General features: G+C 41.7%; 1 protein-coding gene across 2 annotated transcripts in view; it reads right to left on the bottom strand.

Annotated features, from left to right (window-relative positions):
* The window catches only part of CPVL (carboxypeptidase vitellogenic like), a 126,394-nt gene that overhangs the window by 11,757 nt on the left and 95,580 nt on the right, over nucleotides 1–19,057 (bottom strand). Inside the window, exons 12-13 of one of the 2 annotated variants that reach the window (XM_045792956.2) lie at nucleotides 18,376–18,558; nucleotides 17,537–18,240 (exon numbers count right to left, since the gene is read on the bottom strand). In XM_045792956.2, the coding sequence (XP_045648912.2) occupies nucleotides 18,226–18,240; nucleotides 18,376–18,558 (198 nt within the window). In that variant the 3' untranslated portion in view covers nucleotides 17,537–18,225. Of the gene's footprint in view, nucleotides 1–17,536; nucleotides 18,241–18,375; nucleotides 18,559–19,057 lie in introns of those variants that run through there. The other variant, XM_045792954.2, reaches the window with a different exon arrangement.

The raw sequence follows: 19,057 nt of genomic DNA, 5'->3' as shown, positions 1-19,057 counted from the left end.
TATCTATCTATCTATCTATCTATCTATCTATCATCTATTTAATTTATTTATTTATAATCTCTATGCCCAACATGTGGCTTGAACTCAGGACCCCAAGATCAACAATGGCACACTGTACTGACTCAGCCAGCCAGGAGCCCCCTTAGAGGTCATTTTAATCCCTAAAAGGTAAATGAGGATTTTCCCGGCAGCTAAAGGGGAAAGGACCTTATAAGGAAAGGAGGAATCCCATGGGCATTGCTGGCCGTCAGAACATCACGGTGGGTTTGGGGAATTATAGGGTGTTTTGTTTTGTTTTTTAGGATTCTAATGGAGGAGGAGGTAGGGTGAGAATTCAGACTGGGGAAGAAAGAAGAAGCCAGACCTCACCTCTTTACTACTCTATGGAGAGAGTTCAGACTTTATTCTGCAGGTAGCAGGAAGTCAGTGAGAGAGTTTGAACAAGGGCAAACATGATCAGACCTGTGTTTTGGCAAAAGCACCGGGAGAAGAGTAGATGGGAGAGTAAGGGGACTTGTTAAGACCAGCTATTGTCAAAGGAAGAAGTTTAAACCACAATTTAAAACACAGAGTGTTCTGGAATAGCATCGTCTAAAACCTGTGCCTTTTCTTAAAACATCACAAAGCAGAAACAGTTTCATTTTAGAATGTAGGAAGTGGGGAAGCCTCTTTCTAAAAACGTCCCCAAAATGCTGTCTGTTTTTTTTATTGCCTTATATAAAATCAGTGTTTTTCTCTTTAAGTGTTCTTTGTGGTTTCTGTGTCAAGCACTAGGAAATGAATAAAATCAGGCCACTGAGAAGGATTTATAAAGCAGATGTGAGAAATGCTAGCTAAGGAACTGGGGGGGGGGGTAATATCTACCAAGTACGATTCTTCTTAATTTCCTGGTAAGACACACAGCAAAGCAACTGGCTGAAGACCCTTATTTCCTTGTTTCGGTGGGAAAGTGATGGAAGTGAGGCTATCTGTGCTGTGTTGGGGAAAGATTCAGATTCTCCTCCTGATGGTCTAGGGCTCACCTGCAAATCCAAGATATACACTGAAATCCATTTTAGTAGTTGCTTCTTTACACTGAGCCACTGTTGGTAAGTTGAAGTGAAAAGGTGCTGAAGGACTAAATTTCCTACTTTTTTAAGCTGGATTTTAAAAAGGATTTTATTTATTTTGAGAGAGAGACAGACAGAGTGAGCGGGGGGGGGGGGGTTGCCGAGGGAGAGGGAGAAGCAGACTCCAGCCAAGCAGGGATCCTGACGTGGGGCTTGATCCCAGGACCCTGGGATCATGACCTGAACCAAAGGCAGACACTTAACCAACGGAGCTACTCAGGCGTCCCTAAGCTGGATATTTTGGTGGCCAACCTCAGCACAGGACATGCAGAAAGGAAAAGGCATCTGCCTAACCAAAGCAGTGCTAAGACTTGGACATGACATGTCCACTCCACCGTTTCACTGGGTGTGGAGGCTACAGTCTTTCCATTTGATGCTAGCCAGAGAAGACGGGAAGGACACCAAGACAGAAGACAAATCATAAATGGCAGACATGGGAAAGAACATTAAGCCCCCCTTCAATTTCATAAGCCCACTGGAGAAGTGACCAGGGACAAGTCCTAGAGTTGGTAAGAGAGTGAAATAATCAGATCTCTCGTGCATTACTGGCAAGATCATAATCAGTTTGGAGAACAGTGTGGCATTATCTGATGAAGTTGAAGATGTTCAAACCCTGCGAACTCATCAGTCCTACTTCTAGGCATTATTCTTAGACAAACCCTTGCACACAGGCACAAGGAGGGCAAGAATGTTCACTAAAGCAATATTTGTAGTAGCAAAACACTGGTAACAACCCGCATGTCCAGCAGCAGTGGAATGGATGAGTGATATAATCACACAGTGGAATACTACGTGGCAATGAAAAAGGAACCAAGCACAACTGACTCTATCGGCATGGATGAAATCTCAACACCGCTGAATAGCAAAAGCATGTTATTACAAAATACATACAGAATAAGTCCTTTTATATAAAATTAAACATGAAAAGTGAAGTATTATTTATGGAGATGTATATCTGTAAAACTATTAATTAAAAAAAAGGAAAAAGATGACAAACAAAACCAGTTCAGTGGTTCACCTCCAGGGGCAACGAGAGAGAGGGGTGGGACGGGGGCGGGCAAGCTCTTGGTAATGCTGCATTTCTTAAACTGGCTGGTAAGTACAAAGTTGTCCATTTACCATTATTTGTTGTATCTCACACAAGTATTATACATACTTTTTGGTTATTATTCAGTTTTTAATTTAAAAAGAGAAAAGAAAAACCACCTACTGATGCTGCCAAACTCACAAAAATGAATCTTTAGAAAATGTAACATGTTCTCCGTCATGCTCTTTTCTTCTGTCTGACACAGAGCTGATGAGATGGGCCATGTGTCTAAAACAGTAAGTGGGGAGGATAGAGAAGCAATTAAACGGAAACAAAAGCAAAAATGGGAAGCCCCCCTCTGGCAAGCAGCTCTATGAAGACAGGGCTGGTGCGAGAATCTAAACCTTGGGACTCTGGTTGCTGCATAAGAAAATAAATATCGGGAACAAAAATAAACACCCACATCTCCATGCTGGACAGCAGAAGGGCAGAAAGTTGGCCAAAATAACTGGGGTTTTTGTTTTGCTAGATGGTTTTTTACTCTCTAAATCTCCTATACTCCTCTTCTTCCCTGTTTCCATATGTTAGAAGCTCAGTACAAATGGAAAAAAAGACAAAAACAAAAAGGCTGGATGCTTCATTTATTGTCAACAGGGATGTTTCAGATTACTGTTCTCTAGAAGGGACTCAATGCTTTAGAAACATATCATCACTCAATGTAGCCACTTTTATTTACTATTATTAGACTGTCATGTAGCAAAATGTGGAACAGGTCCCCTGCCCCTCTGTTTCTTGTACCTCTCACTAAGACAGTTTCTTTGTTACAGGGAAGTTACAACTGGATACAACTACTATGGTTCCAGGCCTTTCTGATAAATAATATTTAGTTGAGCCCTTAAAACACAGTATCTATTAAGGACCCTATTAGACAGGACACCTTCTTGCCCTATGAAAACAGATGAATGCTAGGGAGAGGCAGCAGGACTGTTTATTCCATGCTTACTAGGTGCCAGGTAGAGTGTCAAGTAATACATGTATACCCATAATCTCAATGAAGCCTAGTAACTAATCCCTTCATGAGAGAGATAGGTATTAATGCTATCCGCACTTCACTGATGAAGAACCTCTTGGAGAGGTTAAGTAAATTCCCCAAGGTCACACAGCTAGTAAGCAGTGGACCAGGGTCTGGCACAGTATCCGGTCTTTTAATCTCTACACTCTGTTGCTTCAGTATGGTGATAGTAGGAGTTAGAATTGCCAAGGTAATAGACTAGAGATAAAATCCAAGTCTACTTGATAGCCAAACTCATAACCTTTCAATCTGGGGTCCCCAAAGGTGGTCTGTGGTTTGGGTTGGGTCTAGAAATTATTTTCAACAATTCAGATAGTCTAATGTGTGGGTTCTTGGTCTTTTTTGTGCCATGGACCCCTATGGTGTCTACTGTGTGGCCTATGGATACTTCTCAGAAGAATGTTTCAAAATACATTTTATATATATTTACATATATATTATAGATCACAAATGAACCCATTATATTGAAATTAACAAAGCAGTAAAAAATACATTTGTGATATAACAATATATGTACTTCTCTATGGACACATTCAGTAAGAGCAACCAGTGGGTGTGATAACTACTGTAATTTTAAAGTAGCAGTGATGGTGATAGATGTTGTTTCAAGGTATCTACAACAGCATTTGTATTTGATATGAAAGTATTTCTGCTTTCTATTGGTGACAGTCAAAGGTACGCCTAAGGTCGCTGTGGTTTGTTGCCTACCATCATAATGGGAGGAAATGCTAAATTTCATAATTCATAATGGAAGGAAAAGCTATTTAAGTTTGAGGTTAGTGAAAATAAAATGCATTTTTCCCCTTCTAAGTTCACTGACCCCTTGAATAATAGCCACAGACCCTTGCCCTAGGTTAAGAACCCTTATTAAAGAACCTAGCAATCACCTAATGAAAATAATAAGGTTACTCCTGATAAAGCTTCAGTTGAAATCACTGCATTTTTATTTTTGCCTTGACATGACATTAACTGTATCACTCCATCATAGTATTTTATCAATTAATTAATATCCAGAAACAAATGCAAGTTGCCTGGTGGCCACCATCTTTGCTGAGAATGGATCTGGATGATATTTACAGCACACCCGGCTTGATCCAGTTGTATCATTTCTGAAAAGTAGCATAAGACACACTACTAGCTAAAGACTTTGTGCAGGAGGACCACATCATTTCAGCACAGCACAGAAGTCTGCTGGGAAAAGGAAGCTAATCTTTTGAATAAATAACAGAGTTTTTCTATGAGTCTAAATTACCAACAGTCTATCAGTGTTTTGAGAGAACAAAGACCACTTGTAAACCTACAATGCACAGCAGGGACTGAGGTCTAAAATTTAGCTTAAGGTTTTGGCTGAGGATTTCAGAGACTCAGAGCCCCACCAGTGGATACTATTGACTAGAGGACACTTTCCTAAAAGTGATGTTTCAGATCAATGGCTAGTTTGTTTAGAATGAAACTACATTCTCAAGTTTCTTGTTGGCCCATAAGGAAGTAAAATAGGTCAGGATTTAGAGCAGCCTTTAGGGATCAGAATGGAAGTTCATCCAAACATAAGCCACATGGGGTTCCTACAAGACGAAGCCATTTTGGCATCAACAGAAGGCAAAAGACATCACAATTTAGGGTTCCCCCAAACAGGATCCATATTAGAATTCCCTAACAAGCTTATATACTAAGGTTCAGATCCCACCCCAGACAAATAAAGTCAGAATATTTGAAGATAGGGTCGGGAATCTGTATTTGTAAGGATTACACACTGTTTCAGGAAAATGTAGCAGATTAACCATGGTCCCAAATTCTTTGTCATTCTTCCCATTAAGAGGAATGCGACCCTCTTCTGTGATTGGCTTTGATCAAGAGAATGCAATGGAAATAATATTCTGGGGATTTTGAACCCGGGGCTTAAAAGGACTGACATCTTTTGCTTCTCAATTTGGGAGACCAGCTGCCATGCTGTGAAGCCCAGGCCAAGACACTGCATGGTTAGTGGCCATAGGGAGAGAGCACTGAAGAAGAGAAAGCCACCTTGGATGTTCCAGCTTTTGCCATATTCCCCGCTGAACACAGCTGCATGGATGGCCTTAGTGTACCTCACGTCAGTCAGAAGAATCACCTAGCTGAGCCCAATCCACGCACATAATGATGAGAAATAATAAATTGTTGTTGTGTCATGCCACTGAGTTTTGGAGTGATCTATTATTCTGTTAATAAATAACTGAAAAGGGGAAATATTTACTGACAATTTGTTATTCTTTTCCTGAAAACTCTGCTGTTCCTATCTTGGAATCCTGATATGAATTGAAAAGCAAGGCTGGTTCCATCTTTCTAATGCAGACAGAAGACATAATTACGCTAAGAGCTTAGGGGAAAGCTTACATTATGCCAACAAAGAAAGAGCAGTATCTCATGTGGAGTTAGGCAAACCACCAGCCCTTGATGTCACCCCCCACCATGCCAACCCTGAGACCTTGCAACTACATTATCTGGGTGGTCGTTATGGAAGACAGAGATGTACCACCAGATCCCTCTTCAAAGATGGACTTGCTGCCCAGCCTCCAGCTGTCAGCAGCTCCAGGGGCTGCCTCAGCTGCAGAGAGCAACCTTTCCCAAGATGATGCCCTTCCTGGGGCAGCCTGCATTGGATGACTGAGTGAGGTGGGCATTTAAAATGGCCTGGACATTTTGGGCCAATGTGGGACACTGGTGGAAGAAGACTTTCTCCGGAGCTCTCTGCCAGGTTGGCCAAGCTTTCTCAGGCCTGCATCACAATTTGATTCCCTCTTCTGTCTCTTCTGCTTCTTCCCCCTTCTATTCACACGTGTTGATCCCTAATAAACATCTTGCACCCCAAACTTGGCCTGAATGCCTGCTTCTGGAGAACTCCATCTGTGACTATCATGGAGGCTCTCTGATGATATAACAAGTTATCATTACGATGATGATGATTTGACCACTATGTTCTGGTTTTTTGCTTGCAGTCTGATGGACAGAAGAACTTTCCCCAGATCTAGGTGATGGAGACAAAGAACCTATGAATCAGGACATCACTCTTTATAGAAAGCTGCAGAGCTGGGAGAGAGGTGAAGACTCTGTGTAACAATCTCTGTAACAAAGCCAAAACATTTTTTCCAGGGAATTAGTTGCATTTGGTAATCATCATCTCCAATCTGTTTAACAGTCACTTTCCTGCATTAAATATTGTTTTAGCTTCATCTCATCCCTTCTCAACTAGTCGAATGCAAAAATCACATTTGTTGCTCTGTGCTTACCCTGATTTTGCCAATGCAACCAAGGACTTGATGAAGACCTTTCTGGAACTGTTAGTTCCTTCAGAAATAGTTCAGAATGCTCCCTAAGCTGTTTAATATTCTAAAAAAAAATATATCAGCAGGAAATCCAAGAGAGGCAGGTGGCCAGCTCTTTGTCATTCCCTCTGTGGATTATCCGTGGAAACGTTCAAATCTCGGCCTGACCTTCCTTTGTACCCAAGGACTGCAGTTATTCCTTTCTCTATTTTATAGTTGTGTGTAGTCAGAGAAACAAAACAAGGTGGATGTTAGTTTTAGGAAAGCACAGTTAGGAAGCTGGGGTTGTTACTGCTTTCTGTCTGCACACCATGCTTTCTCTGTCCTCTTCTAAGCACTCTGCTTTCCTTTAGGAAACAGACTTTTCTGTACAGACTGGATGTGCTGCCCAATATACTGGCCACCCCCACCTCTGTCACCACCACCACATGCACCCCAGGGCAGACACGTAGCCCAGTCTGGCCAACTAGATAGAGTATTCCATTCCTTCCCACCCCACTGTCCTCATAGGTAGTGAGAGGCACGGTGGTGCAGGGGAAAGATGGAGATTTGGGTTGTCAAATCTCAGCCACGACTACTATTTGAAGCCTAGAGCAAGTAGCTCAGGTGAAACTTTTGATTCCTCATTTATAAATCAGTAAGTGTAATCACATATTTACAGGGGAGCTATTAGTATTCCATAACATTATGGATAAAAGGTGTGTGGCAGGCCCGAGGGCTGCCAAATGCTGAAGAATTGGTATAGCCATCATTAGCATGGGCCTTCCCGACACCCTCCTCGCTCAAGGTTTACAGAACCAGGAGCAGCCCTCAGCCAGTGAGTGGCAAAACTGAAATTCACACCAGCTGTGTCTAGCTCCAGAGTCTACATTCCTCTCTTGACATCATTGTGCCTTCCATTGTCACGACTCTTCAAAACAGTCAAGCTTTGAGGCTGGTGGGCTCCTTGCCTTTGGTTTCTCTGTATATAACCTCTAGTGGAGGGTCTTACTCCTGTTGGAAACTCAGGGAGAGCCCCTGAGGAGAGTGTGGCAGACCACCAGCCTGAGGGCCCCACAAGCTGACGCCAGGTCAGGGTCAAGGTGTAATCATGGCTCAGGGCTTGTGCTTTAGGAGGCTGGAGATGCTTCTGTGGCTGCTCAAGGAGAGCACTGTATGACACCAGCATGCCAGGCTCTCCCCGTGGACTCTTGGCTTTCAAGTTGGTGTGACTTCACAGTAACACCATTTCTCAACCAGCAACCGGTCCTCACCGCTTGGGCAATCCAAAGCCTATCCCCCCAACCTCTACTCCAGGACCTCAGAGTCAGGCATCATGAAGGTGGACTCAGGAAGTCGGTGGAAAGCCTTCCTCCAATAAAGCTCCTACCAGGACTCCTATTTCCCGGGATCCCCTTTCCTCTCTCCACCCTGAATTCATCCTACTGCTGCCATTTGAAACTTCCAAAAGACCCATTTTAAAAATGCGCATAAACACCTTCCACGGTGACCCACACTGTATGCTTCCATTTATACGAGATACTTAGAGCAGTCAAGTTCATTGAGATAGAAAGTAGAATGGGTAGAACGGCGTTGCTAGGGACTGGGGTGGGGGAGTGGGGAGCTAGTGCTCAACGGCTATAGGTTCAGTTTAGGAGATGAAAAGAGCTATGGAGACGGACGGTGGTGATGGCGCCCCAATATTATTAATGTATTTAAAAATGCCACTGAATGACACACTTCCAAATGGTTAAGATGAGGGATGCCTGGCTGGCTCAGTGGGTAGAACATTCTACTCTTGATCTCAGGGTTGTGAGTTCAAGCCCCACGTTGGGCATGGAGCCTACTTTTAAAAATTAATTACTTAATTAACAAAACTTAATAAATGGTTAAGATGATAAATTTTATGTTCTATGCATTTTACAATAAAAAAATTGGGGGAAAAAACCGTTCAGTGGCCTGCCTCCCATTGCTTAAACAATGGAGCACTCACCCTTTGCTTACCATCCACGGCCCATGACCCTTCCCGATCTCTCTCCTGGCTGTTATTCTCCAGGCTCCAGACTGGAAACCAGCAGGCTGTGCGCTCTGCTGGGGCTCTGCTCTTCGGGCTCCCACTATGAGGCCCTGCCCACCACGTTTCCTCTGTTCATTTTCACTAATTTCAGCATCTGTTCTTTTATTAATATCAGAAGTGCCCAGATAAAGCCATAACTTCATAACTTTGGATGAACCTGGCCTCACTACCTACTAAGCTCTAGGACCTTTTAAAAACCCTCATCCTCTGTCTGTCTATAGGAAGTGGGCACATGCCTGTGACTTCACAACTAACATTAAATGTGAAATACACGATCTCTCAGGCCTGCCTGAATGATGGCAAAGATGTATGTAGACTCCAGTTTCCACTGTACTAGCGTGTAGCTGTCGCTGCATCATTCCAGAAGTGTGCACCCTTGTGAAGCAGAAAACCACTGGGCCGGAAGCCAGGAGTCTGGAATCTACTCGAAGCTCAGTCCTAAAACGGGTAGGAGACTTTGGGACAGTCACTTAACCTCTGGGCTTCACTTTTCCCACCTGGAAAACAGACCTAAAATTTGTTCCAGCTGTAAAATACTGCCTAGCTGAGATAATCCATCCTGTAATTATTAAATAACCTGTATTGATATTGATAATGAACACATAAAATAAAAATAACAATGACTCAAGCTGCAATCAGGAAAAATAGACTTGTTGGAAATTCTGCAAAACTCATGTTAGCAGAAACTACGCCCAGTAAGATTTGATAAGAATGAAAACGGACCAGTGACTCAAACCTTTCTTTCAATGTGTATGTGGAAAATAATTAGTCTCAATAAAATATTTTCAGCGAAATAAAGATGGAAAAGTTTGAAATGGTTTTAATGTTTTCTTTAGAAAATTTAGCTTCACGACGTTTATTTTAGAAAGATGTTCTTTAAAAAAAATTCATCAGTGTAATTCTTTTTTTTTTTCTTTGTAAGATTTTATTTATTTATTCGACAGAGATAGAGACAGCCAGCGAGAGAGGGAACACAAGCAGGGGGAGTGGGAGAGGAAGAAGCAGGCTCATAGCAGAGGAGCCTGATGTGGGGCTCGATCCCATAACGCCGGGATCACGCCCTGAGCCGAAGGCAGACGCCTAACCGCTGTGCCACCCAGGCGCCCCCATCAGTGTAATTCTAATTGAAATTTTATATTTCTAATTGTGGAGTCAAAACTTCCTTGGAGTCAAAATAACAATTCAATGGTATAAAAACAAAATATCCTGCATTTCAAAACATCAGAACAAATCGTGAACAGTGACTGTGACTTTCGGAGAAGGGCAGAGGAAGACCCCAAAAGGAGCAGCAGGGTGAGACCCTGATAGTGTTGGTCCTGGGTTGTCACCAGCCAAGGAGGAAGAGGATGAGACCTTTGATCTGCACCATAATGCTATTAAGTCGATACACCCACCTACACACACACACCCCAACACACAGAAGGTCACTATTCTACTCTATATTGCTTGCTAATTGAGCCCTTCTGGGCATTAATGAAAAATAGATATTTCAGCTCTTTCTTAGATATCTTACAGATAGCTCAGTCCAACCCTGAATTTTACAGATGAACAAACCGAGCAAAGGCCACTGCCCCAGATGACGGAATAAGGCAGTGTCTAATTCTTAGAATGGTATAGATACCAAAGGCACGTGGCTTTCTAGGCCAGAACCAGCAAGAGGCAACACGCGGCCCTCCTTCTCCACCTGATCTCTGCAGGCTGGCTGGAGCTGTCTTCGGTTTTCCCAAGGCATCGCCTGACAAGGAACAAACATAATGGAGAGAACGGCTCCCTCTCTCTACCCTGTTGCTCCCCAGGGACAGCTGTCATTCTTTTAAATGGACATTTAGGTAACCATCCGGAGACAGGTCTACTTTGGTTTCGATTTTTAAATTAAGAGCTGTGTAGTTTGGCAGAGAGCGAGCTCTCTTTTTTGGCAGACACATTCACATGCTTCTGTTTTGTGTGTCTAATGCTGAAAAGCAAGTCTACGGCGAAGGCCCGCTTTCTTCATTATCAGACGCTTGACATTTGGACAGGATTCTCAGGCCGAGGCTCACAGAGAATGCCTTTGTTAGCGCCGGAGCTCTTTTCCCTCCTTAATTCCCCTCATCTCCGCACGCCACCCTCAACCCTACGCAGAGGCATAAGCGGGCAGGAGCTCTGCCAACATTTTTAAATCACCTACATAAAATGCAGATCCCTTGCCGTGTGGTAAAACACTCCCTATCACAAACACATGTGGGCCTTGCTTCTTTTGTTACCGTTTCTTGGCAGCCGGAGGAGTGCCATTTCGTCTCTCAGTGTGTTTTGCATTCACAAGAAGAGTCAGTGGGCTTAGTGTGATATTTGTCGTACGTTTAGAGTGGTGGCCAATCCGTACCCCACCTCAGTAGCTCGTGCTGTCCTGCAGCCACAACCTGGCCTCCCAAGCGAGCTATTCTATGCACCGAGCCCAGCAGGACACAGGTGCGGTGCCAGGCACCAGAGCGGTTCACAGTGCTGGTCAGGGGGACATCAGGTAACAGGTCGCAGAAACAGCCATCAAGGATCTGGAGGATATGCTGAATGTGCCTGGTGGGATTGTCATCAGAAAGCCGTGCAGCAGACAGGGGGATAAGCGACACGTCCATCGCTCCCTAGCAGCGATGGACCCTATATTAGCCTTAATATTAACCCTATTAGCCCTATATTATTAACCCTATATTAGCCTTAATATTAACCCTATATTAGCCTTAATAGCCTACATATTAATATTTAAACTTCCCCTAAGGGTTGATTTTCAATCATTTTCCCTGATCTTGACTAGTTATAATTTTCCTTTTATTATATAGTTTTTATATGCGATTCAGGGTAATAATAACAAACATTTACTATGATGTGGTACTGCTCTTTGTTAATTAACTTGTTGAATTCCCTCAATAATCCCATAAGGATATAATAGACTGCTGTTCTTTTTTTTTTTTTTTAAATTTATTATTTGAAGCGGGGGGCAGAGATAGTGACAGAGAGCACAAGCAGGAAGGAGAGAGAGAAGCAGGCTCCCCGCTGAGCAGGGAGCCCGACACAGGGCTGGATCCCAGGACCCTGAGATCGTGACCTGAGCTGAAGACAGAGGCTTAACCGACTGAGCCACCCAGGCGCCCCTAGACTGTTGTTCTTAAACAATGGACATTTATTTCTTACAGTTCTGGATCTGAGACAAAGTGCTGGCCGATTGGGTTTCTGGTGTGAGCTCTATTCTGGCTTGTAGATGCCGGTCTTCTTGCTGTCTTCCCACGGCAGAGAGGAGAGCAGGTCAGCTCTCTGGTGTCTCTTCTTCTAAGGACACTAACCCCTACCCTTATGACCTCATTTAACTTCAGCTACTTTCTTATAGATCCTATCTCCAAATACAGTCACATTGTAGGTGAGGTCTTCAACATATGAATTAGGAGAGACACAGTTTAGTCGATAGCAGGTAGGTGCTGTTACTATCCCTACGTTTTAGAGCACTCTCCTCCTACATGTTGCTGGAGGTAACTTCAGAACCTCAGGAATACTGCTAAGTATCTCTTTCATATTGCACCTAAGGAAAGCTTAGCAAGTATCTTTCAAACACATGAAAAAATTACCTAAAGGAGTTTTTTCCTGCATGTTTCCCTTCTATTTAGCTAACATTCCCTACCTTACTGGCAATTAAGCATCAGAGACAATATGACAGACATTGGCAAATGTGCTATGGGAACAAAATGAATAAAGTTTGAATCCCCATCCTATCACTGGATGATACAGGATTGTTCACCTTCTCAGAGTCTGTTTCCTCGTATGTAAAATGGCAACGATACTGTATGATTTGCAAGGATGTTCTGATGATGTCCATGAAGTACCGATCACAACATCCAGCACATTTGCTCAAGAAGCAAAGCTATTTTATCATTACTTAACGTAAACATTGGTGGATGAGCCCACCCTTATAACTCAGGTCTTTTATTGGCATACTCTCTGTTCCTTCCTCTCTTTCGTTATTTTGCACACAAAACAATTAGAGTGTTTTTTGACTGATCTATTTAAAAAGTTGACGTTGATCAGAACTTTTGAAACACATATTTGTTAGAAATTAACAATAATAATAATACTAGCAACAGCAACAACAACAAAAGAAAACAACCTGAAATGGTTAACAGGAGGAGCATTGTTAAGAAAATTAATTACGTCCATTCAATGGAATATGGAATGGAATGAAGAATCTATACTGTAACTTCGAAAATATCATGTTAAAAGAATAGAGCAACAAGTGCCACTTTCTGTTTTGGCAAAGAAACTTGTTGCTCTCAATTCTCCTGCTAAAAACCAACCAACCAATCAAACAACAAAACTAGAAAAGCTGGACAAAATACAGAACACGCCCATTTGAAAGTCATGGTGACCTATCAAGGCAGCCAGGATGTGAGAGTATATTAGTTTTCTATCGTTGCTGTAACAAATTACCACGTATTCGGTGCCTTTATTCAGCATACATGTCTTATGTTATCATTCCGGAGGTCAGAAGTCTGAAATGGTCTTACTGGACTAAAGTCAAGATGTTGGCAGAGTTTCTTCTAAAGGTTCTGGAGGATAATCTATTGCCTTGCCTTTTTTAGCTTCTGGAGGCTGCCTGCACTCCTTGGCTCATGGTCACTTTTGCTATTTTCAAGGCCAGCAGTGTGGGATCCTCAAATCTCTGATTCTGACTCATCAGCCTCCCACACCCACTTACTTTTTTTCTAAGTAAGCTCTATTCCTGACGTGGGGCTCAAACTCAAGACCCCAAGATCAAGAACTACGTGTTCTACCGACTAAGCCAGCCAGGTGCCCCCTCCCTCATTCACTTATAAGGACCTTTGTAATGATACTGAATAATCCAGAATGATTTCCCCATCTCTGTGTCAGAGGATTGGCATCCTTACTTCCATATGTAGCCTTAACTCCTTCTTCCATATGACATAACCTATTCACAGGTTCCAGAGATGAGGAGAGAGGCCTCTTTGGGGAACCATTATTCTGCTTACCACAAGGAGCTCTGCTTACGAAGTGAAGGAGAGGGCAATAAGCTGAGTCTGACCTTCTGTGGTCCTTTCCCCATCAAAGCGATAGTTGATTCAGGGGCCAAGAGGCTACAAAATCTTTATTAAAGTGATAGTTAAGAGGCTGGAAACCTGAACAGAGCTGTGGGGAGACAAACATTGGTGTTCATGGCCTGCCTAAGAGTAGTGGCCCTGGTTAACATTACAACTGTCAATTTAGCACCACGGAAACAGAGCAGCTAAAATACAGATTTAAATACAATCAATTCCAGACATGATAGAAGTGCTTGACTCGTTTTCTAACTGCCCGTTTTCTAACTGTAAAATCTCTTTGAAGAAAAGTATCATCAGCCAAAAAACTCAAACTATCTCTACAATTGTACCTGCATAATGTCTGACATTCCATTGAAAACTTGTAGGCATATCAGAGAAAAGGATCAAGTTACCATTAAAAAAAAAGGCAATAGAATCAAGCTAATGGGTGATGCAAATCTAAGAGTTGTCAGTGACGGGCATCAAAATAAATGTGATTAATGTGTTTAAGAAAACAGGCAACAAGATGAGGAATAAATAATAATCTGAGAGTTGAGATTTGTAAAAAAGAATAAAACTGAAATTCCAGAACTGTAAAAAAAAATAATTACTGCAATTAAAAAACAAATCAGCTAAACAACATATTTGGAATAGTGGTAGGGAAGAATAGAAAAGTAGAAAAGAAAATAGAAAATATCAAAACTGAAGAATGGAAAGAAGAAAGAATGGAAATAAAGCTATACAGGACAAAATGAAAAAGTCTAACATTTGCATAATTAGGTCCTAGAATGAGAGGAAAGAGAGAGCACAAGCAGTATCTGAAGGGATAATGATTGAGAATTTTCCAAATATGACAGAAGACATCAAGTCTTAGTTTCAAAAAGCTTAAGAAACCCAAGCATAATATGCATATGTATTTAAAATCACAGCTATGTACACACAGTCAAATCTTTTAAAAACCCCAAACTGAGAATATCTTAAAAGTAGTCACATGGGGGAAGAAATCACCTCCAAAGGAACAGCAGTAAGACAGACAGCTGGCCTCTGATCAGAAGTGATGCAAGTCAGGGGACAACAGAATAGTACCTTTTATGTGCTAAAGACAATAACTGCCTAGCTAAACTTCAATTCCATGAAAAATGTACTTCTCAACGAAAGGCAACACAAAGACATTTTCAGACAAACAAAAACAGAAATTGTTGCCAACACAACTTTACTAAAATAAATAATAAAGGGATTTTTTTTTTAAAGATTGTATTTATTTAACAGAGAGAGACACAGCAAGAGAGGGAACACAAGCAGGGGGAGTGGGAGAGGGAGAAGGGAGCCCAATGCAGGGCTCCATCCCAGGACCCTGGGATCATGTCCTGAGCCAAAGGCAGATGCTTAAGGACTGAGCCACCCAGATGCTCCGGAATTTCTTTTTTTTTAAGCAAAGAAAAATAATTCCAGTCGGAAGCATTGAATGGGAAAGAGGCCGAAGAGGGATCAAATGGGTCAATTTATGGGTAAGTCACTGTGACACTGGCTGTGTCACAAGATGCAGGTAACGATTTGTGGTGTTCGAACTGTGTGTAGAATTTTTTGTTTTGTTTTTAATGATAACACAAAACCAGGAGAGTTGGTAAGGAAGATCTAAGGTTCTTGCACTTATCTTGAAAGTGGTAAAATTCTAATTTATATTAGGATTAAGTATGTTCAGAATTTATATTTTACCCTTGAGTACAATCATTAAAGAAGATTAAAAGAATGTATAGCCTAACAAGTTTCTAGAGGGAAAAAAAACCCAACAATGATATAAAGCATTTGAGTAATATAAAAGGATGCAATAAAGAAAAGAGAAATACAAATAAGTAAGATGAATAGGAAACAAACAGTAAAGTGGTAGATTTAAACACAACATATATCAGTAATTACACTAAATGTAAATGGACTATTCCATTAAAAAATATTGTCAGGCTCTATTAAAGAAACACAAAACCCAATTATATGCTACTTAAAAGAGATACATCTCTTTTATATAAGGATACAGAAAGATTGAGAACAAAGAGTTGAAAAAGATGTCCCATGCAAACATTAATCAAAAGGAAGTTGGCATTGTTATACTACTATCAACAAAACAGACTTTAGGGCAAGAAGCATTACTAGACTTAAAAAGGGACATTTCATAAGAATAATGTTGATTTACTTTGCCAGGAAAGTGTAACAATTCTATGGCTGTATGCACTTAATGACAAAATAAATAAAGTAAAAATGGATGTAAAAGGAGAACACAAATATCATATTAAATATATATTATATATAATATTCATATTATATATTGTAGCACATATTACATATTATAATAACATATAATAATATATAAATATATATTAGAATACTGTACGGTGATGAAGTAACAACTGCTATATTCAAGAGAGTAAGTAAATCTCACGAACATAAAGTAAGTAAAAATGTCACACAGAAAAGAGTACACATGAAATGTGTCCATTTATAAAAATTCAAAACTAGTAAAAGTAACTTTGGACATTAGAACTCAGGACAGTGGTTACCTTGGGAAGAAGGGGGAATAGTGACTATGGTGGGAACATTGGTTCTCTTCTATTTCTTTATCTAGGTGATGGTTACATGGGTATCTTTGCTCTGTGAAAATTCATTTACCTGTACATTTGTGATTTGTGAATTTTCCTTTATTATGTTATAACCCAATAAATAGGTTTATTTTTAGAAAGGAACAAAGCAGAATCAATCTTATATAACTTAAAATTATGTAAAATTTATGTAACATCGTGCACACAGGAATTAATTAAAATGCAATTTCAGATGTCAAAATGTTGACTTTTTCTTCTCTCTTTAAAAAAAAAAATCTGAGGGGCGCCTGGGTGGCTCAGTCGTTAAGCGTCTGCCTTCGGCCCTGTGTCCTGGGATAGAGCCCCGCATCAGGCTCCCTGCTCTACTGGGAGCTTCTTCCTCTCCCACTCCCCCTGCTTGTGTTCCCTCTCTTGCTGGCTGTCTCTTTCTCTCTCAAAATAAATAAATAAAATCTTAAAAAAAAAAAAACTGAATTGTTATATAACTTGTGTTACTTAAAAACAGACAAATAAATACCAAAAATGAAATCCAGAACATCTTCTGCAAATGGAGAACCTCCACTTGTCCAGGAATTTCAATCTTTTGGAATCAATCTTCAGAGTTAACCAATTATTGTGATTCCCAAGTCAATACCCAACCCAAGACGGCTCGTGCTCCAGTTTACAGCAGCACCCAGGGTGGACACAGTGCTCACCGTCTTCTATCTAGCTCTCTCTGCAGGTCAACAGACACTCCTCTCTCTGTCCCTGGCCAGCCTCATTTTCAGATCTCACATGCGTCTCACCAGAACTGTTTCTGCTCTGACTCATTTAGCTTGCTGGGGCACCAGTTTTTAATGCTTTGGTCTAATTTATCTCAATTTAGACACTGTAATGTTCTAAGTTTTCCAACATAGAGTTTCCCTTTACTTGAGCCCAGAAATATGTCTCTCAACTGTTTCCTTTGTCCAAGGTAGTTAACGTTGCAAAATATTTAAATTTCATATAGGTTATCGAATGGTTAGAATGACGGGCGAGGGTGGGGGGACGGAAGGGTACCTTTATGCATTAGACTACCCATAATTTCTTCTTGATCTATCATTTCTTCTAACATAAGTGAATAATGTATGTCACAACTCAGTGACCCTTATGAAATCTGTTGTGAACTCTCATTTACTTTCCCAAAAGAAAGTACTCTTAAGGTAGTATGCCGATGAGATTAATTTTTCTTTGGAGCATGGATTTGCCAAATGAAAAGCCCAAGCATTTGGAAAGCTGTAATTCCAAATACTCAAAACTACAGAACTGAGGTCCCAATGACGCCTCCAATAAAAAACTGCAGGAAAAAAAAAATTCAGGTCCAGAAGACTTAAATTTCTACTCCTGACTAACTAAGCAAAAGCATTCTTAATTTCTCCAAGAACTTTCTGGAGGTAAACAGTGTAATCATTACGTAGTCACCAGTGCAGCCCTGCCGACCCTTGAGGAGCTGAGACCTGCAGACTGGAGGCACAGTGGACAGGCTTGGCCAGGAGCAACGTCCGACTCCTGAAGTGGAGGTCACACTAGGGGCATCAGCTGTACAGATTTGGTCCTGGGGCTTCATGTGTGAGACCCAAATGTGAGCACAGATTTGCCAGCAGAGATTACACTGAATCTAACTCATATCATTTGTTCAACCTCCTTTCTGTTCCCAAATAGACTAACTCTCTCATTAACGATTTGCCTTTTTTTTTTTTTAAAGATTTTATTTATTTATTCGACAGAGATAGAGACAGCCAGCGAGAGAGGGAACACAAGCAGGGGGAGTGGGAGAGGAAGAAGCAGGCTCATAGCAGAAGAGCCTGATGTGGGGCTCGATCCCAGATCGCCGGGATCACGCCCTGAGCCGAAGGCAGACGCTTAACTGCTGTGCCACCCAGGCGCCCCAATGATTTGCCTTTTTGGGCTGAGTATTACCTTTTTGATTGTCATCTTGTCTCTTGAACAATATCTAAACTTTCGTCTTGTTTCACACGAAGCACTATGTACTTCAATGAACTCTGCTCTGTGGAAAGTAGGGCCACAGAAGACACACTTCGACCCTGCGTAGGGCCAGCCATGCCTTACTGGTGTTCGGGCTTTCGTTTTGATCCCACCACCTCCTTCCCCACAACCTACAGGTCCCGAAGCGTCTCCATACCTGATAGAAGTCATCCACCTGCCGCACATAACCAGCCACTTCGTCATCGGATTTAAAGATCTTCCAAACTTTTCTTTCTGCCTGCTTGTATTTCTGGGACCCCTTCCACTTCATGGTCATCAGAGAGCGCTCTGTCAGGGAAGCTGCCACAATGATGTCCAGTTGGCCATTGTAGATCAGAACCTGAAATGAAATGGAGCTGTGGGCAAATGCGGGATTCAGCAGGTGAAGCCGGCGTCTCTATCTAGGTACAGGTAGTGTGTGCACGAGAGAAAAGGTGATGGGAGGTTTTCCAACACTGTGCTCAGAGAAGCCAGCCCAGTGGGCGAGGGGGGTCATTTTCTTCCAGTTGGCCACACACACCAACAACCCGAAATCAAAGCAAGCCTTGGCTCAGCCATTGCAATTCTTCCAGAAGGTCGAACTTTCATAGGAATCAGCATAAAGGCTTCTCTCAGTTACAGAAGCATTCATGCTGTTTATCCAGTGATATCACTTCAATAAACAGCTATGTTCAAGAAGAGGACTGTGGTTACATTTCAGTGGAGCCGAGGGACACTACACCGTGGGATTTGCGTGAAGACCCCATTTCACTAACTTGGCTTTTAGGCTGGTGACCTGGGCATTCTCTCAGGAGCTGCTAATCCATACTGCTCCCCCCTCCAACACTGACTATACAGTG

This window comes from Ursus americanus, chromosome 3 (genome assembly GCF_024610735.1).
Source record: "Ursus americanus isolate L20-20 chromosome 3, mUrsAme1.1.p, whole genome shotgun sequence".
NCBI classification, from domain to species: domain Eukaryota; kingdom Metazoa; phylum Chordata; class Mammalia; order Carnivora; family Ursidae; genus Ursus; species Ursus americanus.
This window is presented reverse-complemented; position numbering and strand designations above follow the sequence as displayed.